The sequence below is a fragment of the Podarcis vaucheri genome (genome assembly GCF_965113315.1).
Source record: "Podarcis vaucheri genome assembly, chromosome: 9".
NCBI classification, from domain to species: Eukaryota; Metazoa; Chordata; class Lepidosauria; order Squamata; family Lacertidae; genus Podarcis; species Podarcis vaucheri.
In genome coordinates, this window is record NC_138767.1 from 53,036,930 (window position 1) to 53,046,929 (window position 10,000).

The window sequence follows — 10,000 nt, forward strand, 5'->3', positions numbered from 1 at the left end:
CGAAGTAATGGCAACTATTGGGCTAGAATTCTATGAGGATTACCAAAGGAGGGGGTCAGACTGTACCTTGGCCAAAGGCCTGGTGGAACAGCTCTGTCTTGCAGGCCCTGCGGAAAGATATCAAGTTCCACAGGGCCTTAGTCTCTTGTGACAGCGCGTTCCACCAGATCGGGGCCACAGCCAAAAAAGCCCTGGCTCCGGTTGAGGCCAGCCTAACCTCCCTGTGGCCTGGGACCTCCAAGATGTTTTTGTATGAAGACCACAAAGTCCTCCGTGGGACATACCACGTACGGAGTCTCACCGCAGCATTCTGCACCCGCTGGAGTTTCTGGGTCAGTCTCAAGGGCAGCCCTACGTAGAGTGAGTTACAATAATCAAGTCTGGAGGTGACCGTCATGTGGATCACAGTGGCTAGGTCAGGGCAAGAGAGGTAAGGAGCCAACTGCTTAGCTTGGCGGAGATGAAAAAACACCGCCTTTATTATAGCTGCAATCTGCACCTCCATGGAAAGGGAGGTGTCGAAGATTACACCCAAACTCTTAATGGATGGTGCTGGCACTAATTGCACCCCCGCAAGAGATGGGAGTTGCCCTCCAATCCCATATCGTCCCGACCCAGCCAAAGGACCTCTATCTTCAAAGGATTTAACTTCAACCGGCTCCCATGTAACCATCCAGCCACAGCTTCCAAAAATCTGATCAGTGTGTCAGGATGGTCATTCATCAACAGATAGAGTTGGGTGTCATCAGCATACTGATGACAGCCCAAAACAAAACTCTGGATAAGCTGGGCAAGGGGGCGCATAAAGATGTTGAAAAGCATCGGGAAGAGTATTGCACTCTGTGGCACTCCACACAGCAAGGACTGGCTTGACGACAGGTCCCCCCCCAAGTGCCACCCTCTGTCCCCGACCAGAGAGAAACGAGCGCAGCCATTGAAGGACTGTGCCCTGGATCCCCATGTCAGCGAAGCAGTGGTCCAGGAGTTTGTGATCGACCATGTCAAAGGCTGCCGACAGCTCTAAAAGAATCAGCAGCCCCGACCTACCTTGATCCGGCTGCCTGTGGAGATCATCTGTTAGGGCGACCAGAGCTGTCTTGGTCCCATGACTAGAGCGGAAGCCGGAATGGAATGGATCCAGAGCCGATATAGAAAAGAGGCGATAGGGAAAGAGTTGACCATGGGTAGGCAAACTAAGCCCCAGGGGCTGGATCCAGCCCAGTCGCATTCTAAATCCGGCCAGCAGATGGTCCAGGAATCAGCATGTTTTTACATGAGTAGAATGTGTGCTTTTATTAAAAATGCATCTCTAGGTTATTTATGGGGCACAGGAATCAGTTCTTATTCCCCCCCCCAAAAAAATATAGTCTGGCCCCCCATAAGGTCTGAGGGACAGTGGACCAGCCCCCTGCTGAAAAAGTTTGCTGACCCTTGGGGTTGACTTATCAAGAGCTATTAGAGTGGAGTCAATAAGACTGTAAAATTAAAACAAGGGAATGGTTAACAATGGAAGGTTATAGATTCCAGTGGTTATCTCATTTACAACTAGCAGAGAGATCAAAGTTGGATGAAAGGGCTAAGATTTACATTGTGCTATGGTATATAGATGATATAGATATAGATATAGATATAGATATAGATATAGATATAGATATAGATATAGATGATATAGATATAGATGATATAGATATAGATATAGATATAGATATATAGATATAGATGATATAGATATAGATATAGATATAGATATAGATATAGATAGATGTATTGATGCTTTCTAACTCAGGTGAATTTGTTTAGAATGTACAAAGGTGTTGCAATTATTTGTGGGAAGAATATGAAGGGACATTTTATCATGCCTGGTGGAATTGTAAAAAAAACAACACCCTAAGAAATATTGGATGCAAATACATACATTGATACAGAAGATTTTAAAAGTTAACATTCAACTGAAACCGGAACTTTTCCTGCTAAGAAGAATGGATATACAGTTAGAAAAGGACTATGGAACTTTATTTCAACACATGACCACAGTGGTGAGACTTTTATATGCACAAAGATAGAAAGATTCATCATACACAGCTCCACATCTCACTGCTGTATGAGTGCCTTCCAGAGCTGGGCAATGAACAAGAGTTCCTTGGTCGGAGATGATCCACTGCCACTCTTGCCCTGCCCTAGTTAGTGCAGTAGCACCCATGACACATGGCAGCCGAAACTGGAGATAATACCATCTTCATACCTAGCCTAAGTAATTTTTAATATCTGTAGAGAGATGGGAGATTAAATGGATTCTGGTGCATGATGTTCCTGGCACTGGGCATACTCTGCTAGCTTTTTGGAGCTAGGGTAAAGGTTACTATCTATCCCAAATGTTTACATAAGTAGATATTTCTAAGTCACACAATAGTCTTTTAAGCCCTATGAAACCTTTGGACAGATGAGATTTCTTAACTATGAGCATGTTTTCTTTCACTGGACCTGATTCTGTGTGCAGCCTCTGCCTCGGATGTAGAAATTGAATAGCCTTCCCCATCTCTTGATCTTTATGTGAGCAAAAGCTTCATCTGCAATGTTTACTTTTTTTCCTAGCATGAAGATAAAGGCTACCTCCAGACTGCAGAAGCTTTGTGGGAGGCATTCAATTGCATACCACAAATTCAGGTTTGTGCAGTTGCGGTAAATGAATTAAGGAGCTCTGTCACAATGGAGAGTGTTTGTGGGGCTGCAAGGAGAAGCAATTAAAGTGGATGTGGTTGCATTGCTCCACAGATCTGCTTAAGCATCAAGGTAGGGTTCAGAGCTTCTGCAAGATGAAGAGGTCTCCTGGCTGTTAGCCATGTGAAATACAAAAAAGGGCTGTAGCTCAATTCCAATCTGCTTTGCGTGTGCAACATCCCAGCTTCAATGCCTGTCATCTCCAGATAGTATAAAGATTCCTGCCTGAAACTCTGGTGAGTTGCTGCCAGTAGTGTAGACACTGAGGTGGATGAACCAGTGGTCTGACTCTGAATATTCTACATGTTCTTATGAAAATGAGAAGAACAAGGGCTCACTCCATTGGCTCTGCTGCGACAGGCCAGCTTCTTCAGGTCTCCTCTCCCCCCAACTATCACCTGGGAAGCAGCCATTTCACCAGGCTGCCTCAGTGGGAGAGAGAGGAAGCAGGGGTCATTGCATCCGCTGTACATCCTGCCCATGGGCATAGCCAGGATTTATTGGGGGGGGGCAGGCTTTATGTTAGGGAAGCAGAAGAGAGTTATCTGTGATGCAATTGGTCAGCTGGTTGTGTTTTTATTTATTTACTTTATTTGGGGGGCAACTGCCCTCCTGTCCCCCTGCCTACGCCTATGCTTCTGCCTCTGGTCACAGTGGGCAGCCAGATGGCTGTGGGAAACCTGCAAGCAGGACCCAAAAGCATATGCTGCTCCAGACGATATTCAAAAGCATGCCGCCTCCAGCCATGACGGCCGAACACAGCCTCCATCATGGCTAGTAGCCACTGATAGCCTTGAATTTGTCTAAGGTAAAGGTAAAGGGACCCCTGACCATTAGAACCAGTCGTGACCAACTCTGGGGTTGCGGCGCTCATCTCACTTTATTGACCGAGGGAGCTGGCGTACAGCTTCTGGGTCATGTGGCCAGCATGACTAAGGCGCTTCTGGCGAACTAGAGCAGAGTACGGAAACGCCATTTACCTTCCTGCTGGAGTGGTACCTATTTATCTACTTGCACTTTAATGTGCTTTCGAACTGCTAGGTTGGCAGGAGCAGGGACCGAGCAATGGGAGCTCACCCCGTCGCGGGGATTCGAACCACCGACCTTCTGATTGGCAAGCCCTAGGCTCAGTGGTTTAACCCACAGTCCTCCTTTAAAGCCATCCAGGTTGGTGGTCAGCCATGGCTCCTGTTGGAGCCAATTCCACAGTTTAAATTGCACTGAAATCCTTTCTTTTGCCAGTCCAAAATTCACGAGGGGAAGAAAAACCTTTCTCTATATTAGGCCTCGCACGAGTCTATACCTCACGTGGCCTTTTCGCTAAGCTAACAAGCCCGCAAGGCAGCCACCTTTCTTCAGAGCGCACTCCGCCCTGTGTGAATGGAAAAGGAACCCATCCCGCCGGTTTCTGCTTTGCCGTGACCTCCTTCTTACCTCTCGCACTCCTGCCCCTCCCGGGCTCCGCCTCCTCTCGCCTTGAGGTTTCTGCTCTGAGCAAAGCGCTTCCCGGAGCAGAGCGACGCCGTCCGCGCTCGGCGACGATGGTCCTTTGGGCAATGGCTCCGGAGGGCGCGCGGCTCTTCTCGTGGGCGCTCGCCCTGTTCGCCCTGCTCGCCACGCTGCTGGCCGTCTTGCTCGCCCGCTTGCTGCTCGACCAGTACTGGAAATACATGGAGCTGAAGTCCATCCCGGGATTCAGTCCCTGGTACCCGCTGCTGGGCAACGCGCTTCTCTTTGAACGCGATGGGGAAGGTAAAAGGCTGGTGCCCGGTGGTGAGGCGCCCTCTCCTTTCTGCTGCCAAAGGCAAGCGCGCGGAGCGCGCGCGCAGTTTTTCCAGGCGGGTGGGGACAGAGAGAGAGCAACCAGCTCCCTTCTCTTGAGATTTGGCAGACGTCACCTGCCAAACGCGACGCTTCTGGGACAGGCACAAATAGGAGGCGTTGTGAAGCAGCCGCCCTCCGCCTCCCAGACGGATCTCCTCGCTTGCGGTGGTTGTTTTGGGACCTTGCTTTTCGTTTTATCGCCTCATTTCAGCACTGTACAATACAAACATTATTTATTTGTTTAGCGAGAGGCGTTACAGAAGATGAGTACAACACATTTTTTAAAATATATATATATTCACAGTTAAAATGATGATCAGAAACAGACATTTTGTCAGATAAGAGTTTGCTCCCCTGAAGGATTTAACTTATCACCCCGACAAACTAAAACTACCTCTCTAAAGACAAAACTGGCCACTTTTTCAGAGGTGTAGCGGGACCTGTGCCCCCAATAAAAGGTTAATCTAATAATCAATCTCTCACTACCCATCAATCATGTGGAGCCCCTTTGTATGGAATCACCTATTAAAGTGGCTCATTTACATGGTCAGACTGAGTTCTAAGCAAATCTAAATATACTCTTAGATGGGAATGATTGAGCATGCTACATAAATTAAAACTTTACTTGAAAGTGGGAGGCTGAAACCAGCTCCTTGTCTGAATTTTGGAAGAGGGGTCTATTGTGGTGTGGCTTTTGATCTTAGTTTAGACTATGCAATAAATTTATTAGAACAAGTAGCCTAGAGGTGGGATCACTGAATTTATCCTGTTCAAACCAGATGCATGTCTTCTCAGCCTTCTTTCGGCAGATGATGAATTACTTTGAAGACTTCCGGAATGTCCCACTGCTACAGCTTTGGGTAGGACCACTGCCCTATGTCATCTTATATCATCCAGACACTATAGAGGTGAGTCTCTCATGCTTAGTTTTCTCTGCAGGGCTGGAGAACTCACCAAAGGCCCCGTTCTCTTGGGTTTAGAATGCCTAGTGGGTGGTGCTGTAGCAGGTGGTGAACAGGGGTAAAGTGTAAGTCAAAAATGTAGGAGAAACAGAGCCAACCCAAAATATGGGTCGTAGTTTTGAATCAATATGTGGCCATCAAGAGGTGGGGTCACAGTGGGAGTCACTGCTATTTTGTGTGTGTGGTGCACAGTGCTTTGGTCAATACGATTTCCCATGGTCAGAGTGCAGGGTTTCAGGGCCCTGTAGAGGTCCTTACCATTTTGATGTCAGGATCTGGCATACCTTGGGGCATAATCAAACTTGGGGAAACTAAACAGAAAGCAAATGAGCTGCTACCTACATTGCAAACAGCTTAGGGGGATTTGTGGTCAAGTCTGCTAAAACACTAGCCATCACTTTGAACTCAAATACCGTATTTTGCGTTCTATAGGACGCACATTTCCCCCTCCAAAAATTGAGGGGAAATGTGTGTGCGTCCTATAGAGCGAATGCAGGCTGCGCCGCTAAGCCCAAAGCCAGAACAGGAAGACGGAGCACTGTGGAGCGCTCTGTCTCGCTGCTCTAGCTTGGGGACGGCTGCGCGCAAACCTCTGCAGGGCAGCGGGGTGCCTTCACCCCGCTGTCCTGCAGAAGCTAGCAAGGCTGTTCCCAAGCCAGAATAGCGAGACGGAGGGCTCCGTCTCGCTGCTCTAGCTTGGGGACGGCTGCGCGCAAACCTCTGTAGGGCAGTGGGGCGCTGCGCTCCAAAGGCTTCAGGGATCTTTGAGGCTGGCAGTGGGGGGAAGCAGCGCTCCGCCCACCGCCAGCCCCACAAGCTCTGGTGAATGTACCTTGAACGCACCTTGTTTTAGAGGGGGAGAACAAGAACCCCCCCTGTTCTCCCCCTCCTATGGTCCGGTGCATCCTATGGTCCGGTGCGTCCAATGGAGCGAAAAATACGGTATATTTTAAATTTTCTCTCTCTTTGGCAGGTTGTTTTGAGTAGCTCTAAGCATATTACTAAATCCCGCCCTTACGACTTTCTGCATCCTTGGCTAGGCAAAGGACTTCTAACAAGGTAAAGGAAAAAGCAACCCTGGAATGTGGTTGGGAGTGTACCCTTTTGGAACACAGCATAGGTGGCATGTCCAGTACTGGATGAACAATGAAACTTGTTCACAAGTTTCACCATACACGTATAATGAATGAGTGAAGGAGGAAGTGGAGATGAAGTCATAGGTAAAGATAAAGGGACCCCTGACCATTAGGTCCAGTCCTGACCGACTCTGGGGTTGTGGTGCTCATCTCGCTTTATTGGCCGAGGGAGCCGGCGTACAGCTTCCGGGTCATGTGGCCAGCATGACTAAGCCGCTTCTGGCGAACCAGAGCAGCACACAGAAACGCTGTTTACCTTCCTGCTGGAGCGGTACCTATTTATCTACTTGCACTTTGACGTGCTTTCGAACTGCTAGGTTGGCAGGAGCCCCAGGGACCGAGCAATGGGAGCTCACCTCGTCACGGGGATTCAAACCGCCAACCTTCTGATTGGCAAATCCTAGGCTCTGTGGTTTAACCCACAGTACCACCTGCGTCCCAAGTCAGGCACACCTGAAATCCATCCCACTGCCCACTCTCTACCTGCATGTGTGCTACTGAAAAGAGCCATTCCTTGTGTACAGAGGCGTCTATTGTAGATGGGCGGCCCCTTTCAGATACTCAGCTGTGTGTGTGGACTTTGGGTGCAATCCTGCTCTATTTCTTCTGTTCAGTACCTCTGTAACCTAATAAAATGGCCAGCTGGGGGCAAGCGGGGGTGGGATGGAGTGTCTGGAAAGCTGTTCCAGGTCCTGCTTGAAAGCATTGCATGTATTTTGCTTTGAGATTTGTTTGTGTAGAGAAAGATAATGTTTAAGTTTTTCTTCCACAGCACTGGGGGCAAATGGCGGTCCCGAAGGAAAATGTTAACGCCCACCTTCCATTTCACCATTTTAGAAGATTTCCTCGAGGTGATGAATGAACAAGCCAATATCCTTGTTCAGAAACTTGAAAAGCATGTGGACAAGGAGCCGTTTAATTGCTTTTTCTACATCACATTGTGTGCCCTTGATGTAATCTGTGGTAAGTGCTGTGGTTGCTGTCAAAGTGTTGCAATAAATGAGATTTCCCTCTCAATTTCGGGAAGAATTTACTTTTTTGTGAGGCCTGAACAGAAGAGTTGTTTGTCATCTATATTGAGCACATTCCATTTTTTTATTTTTTAAAAAATCATAAATTCATAGAACTGGAGAGTTGGCAGATACCCCAACTGTCATCTAGTCCAATCCCCTGCAATGAAGGAATCACAGCTAAAGAATCATTGGCAGGTGGCCACCCAACCTCCAGTGAAGAAAAGTCCACAACCTTCACAACCTTTCATGGATTGTAGGAGCAGGATTCTTTAACTGATTTTTATTTCCTTTGTTCCTAGAAACAGCTATGGGCAAGAGCATAGGAGCACAACACAATAAGGATTCGGAGTATGTCAGAGCTGTCTACAGGTAGGTGCCAATGTGATTATTCTAGCAGCAGGGACGGGGAACCTGTAGTCTGCCAAAGGTCTGAGATACTGGTGGCCAGAGTCAAACAGCATCAGGAGAGCCACAGGTTCCCCATCTCTGCAGCACAGCCTTGATCCACAAATACTTTTACAAGGGGCTAGATGGAGAAAAAGACTCTTTCCCTTCCACAATGCTGATAGCCTTTAGCTTGAACTTGACTGTCTGCATGATAAATTTGCGAAGGCCTGCTTTGCATGATCTTCATCCCCACCCACCTTTTTGGAAGCAGATTGCACAATCAGACCTCTATATGGGATTATGTAGACGCCCTGCTCAGTGTAGGAGCTGAGTACTGCCCCAGTTCTATGTCATGAACTGGAACTCTGATTATCTGTTTCACGTGTCATCCATTTTTCTCTGCCTTTCTGCACGGCACTCAACTTTGCTCAGCCTAGTAGCAAGAAATCTGGGCTCTTTGCTGTACTTCTCATCACTTTCCTGGAGATAGACCCAGCCTTGTTGCTTGTTACCCTAGGATGAGTGTTCTGATTCAAGAAAGACAGAAGTCTCCTTGGCTCTGGCCTGACTTTCTGTATCATATGTCCAGAGATGGAAGAGAACATTACAGGAACCTGAAGATACTCCACAGCTTTACTGATAATGTAAGCTGCTGAGTTTTCTCTTTTTGTGTATATTTCATAGACACAGATACTAAAGTGTGTTCTGCTAAGATTCACAATGGTGCCCCTTGCCCTGGACTCCGGAGCCCTGTTCAAGGCTTGTTAGCCTGGGCATGTGTGGGCAAAAGTTTGCAAAGGGATATGTTGGGCCAGCCCCCAACATTGCTGACAGTACCCCCTCCATTCCCAATCTTCGTACATTTAGAGCAAAGTTCTAATGAAGGCTTGCAGGTGTATTTTCCTAAACTCACTTTCAAGACTCCTGGAATTTGGAATCCCACATTCAGGCTACCTAATGGATCTCATGGCTGAATCAGGATTCAAACTCAAGCCTGAGTCCAACACTAACTACAATGCCTCACTGTCACCATTTTGTTATTGCCAGTACATCAAGTGTGTCTTCATAGCCAGGGACATAGCCAGGGACATAGCTAAGTCCAACAGAGATAGCTGATTGTTTTATTTGGCACTGCAGGGACTGCACACATTGGATTATGCAACCTGAGAAATGAATGGCTTTTTTTGTTTTTATTATCTAAGGTCATTGCAGAAAAAGCTCAAGAAATAAAAAACCAGGAGAAGCATAGAAGCGATGCTGTCAGCAATGGTGATCAAAGCAAGCGCAAAGTCAGGAGGGCTTTTCTCGATATGCTTCTGAATGCCACAGATGACGATGGGAAGAAGTTGAGCTACCTGGACATTCGAGAGGAAGTGGATACATTCATGTTTGAGGTAGACAAGAGTGCTGGAGTAGAGTGGTGGTTAAGAATGCAATCCCATTGAACTGAATGAGCCTTATTTCCAAGTAGACATGTTAGAAGGATTGCATTGTAAGAGAAAGGAAGGCCTACAATGGGTGCCCCAAAGGCAAGACAACCTGCCTGCTGCCTAGGGAAGCACTTCCAAAAAGACTCTTGCTTTTCATCAGCTAATTAATGGGAAGCAGTGGTAGATTACAAAATAAATTAAAGTCGTATCCTGGAAGCAAAGCTAGGGAAAATGTGTCTCATAACTAGATAGGTGTACTAACCATTCTACTAAGACCTTTTCAGATATGGGAGTGACTCAGGAGTGTCAGTTTGCATTTGGCACAGGGGAAGTGACCCGGACACCTAGTCTTGGCAATGCACTTAAAAATTTGAAGTATTCATTCTTGTGTATGAGGCTGGTGCCTTTGACTTTTGGAATTCTGCTATGAAAAACAGTTGCAGGTGCCGGAGGATTGGAACTACTTTTTTTCAGGCCCTTGAATGGGTCATCAATATAATGGCCCAGAATTTGTTGTTGTTGTTGTTGAG

At 47.2% G+C, this 10,000-nt stretch overlaps 1 protein-coding gene across 4 annotated transcripts in view; it reads left to right on the forward strand.

Annotated features, from left to right (window-relative positions):
* The first annotated feature begins 4,213 nt into the window (after positions 1–4,213).
* The window catches only part of LOC309540862 (cytochrome P450 4V2-like), an 18,310-nt gene continuing 12,523 nt past the window's right edge, over positions 4,214–10,000 (forward strand). Inside the window, exons 1-7 of one of the 4 annotated variants that reach the window (XM_082238205.1) lie at positions 4,224–4,470; positions 5,338–5,450; positions 6,478–6,563; positions 7,413–7,603; positions 7,953–8,022; positions 8,558–8,684; positions 9,243–9,434. In XM_082238205.1, coding sequence (XP_082094331.1) covers positions 4,260–4,470; positions 5,338–5,450; positions 6,478–6,563; positions 7,413–7,603; positions 7,953–8,022; positions 8,558–8,684; positions 9,243–9,434 — 990 coding nt within the window. In that variant the 5' untranslated portion in view covers positions 4,224–4,259. Of the gene's footprint in view, positions 4,471–5,337; positions 5,451–6,477; positions 6,564–7,412; positions 7,604–7,952; positions 8,023–8,557; positions 8,685–9,242; positions 9,435–10,000 lie in introns of all 4 variants that reach the window. The other 3 variants (XM_082238206.1, XM_082238207.1, XM_082238208.1) reach the window with 3 other exon arrangements.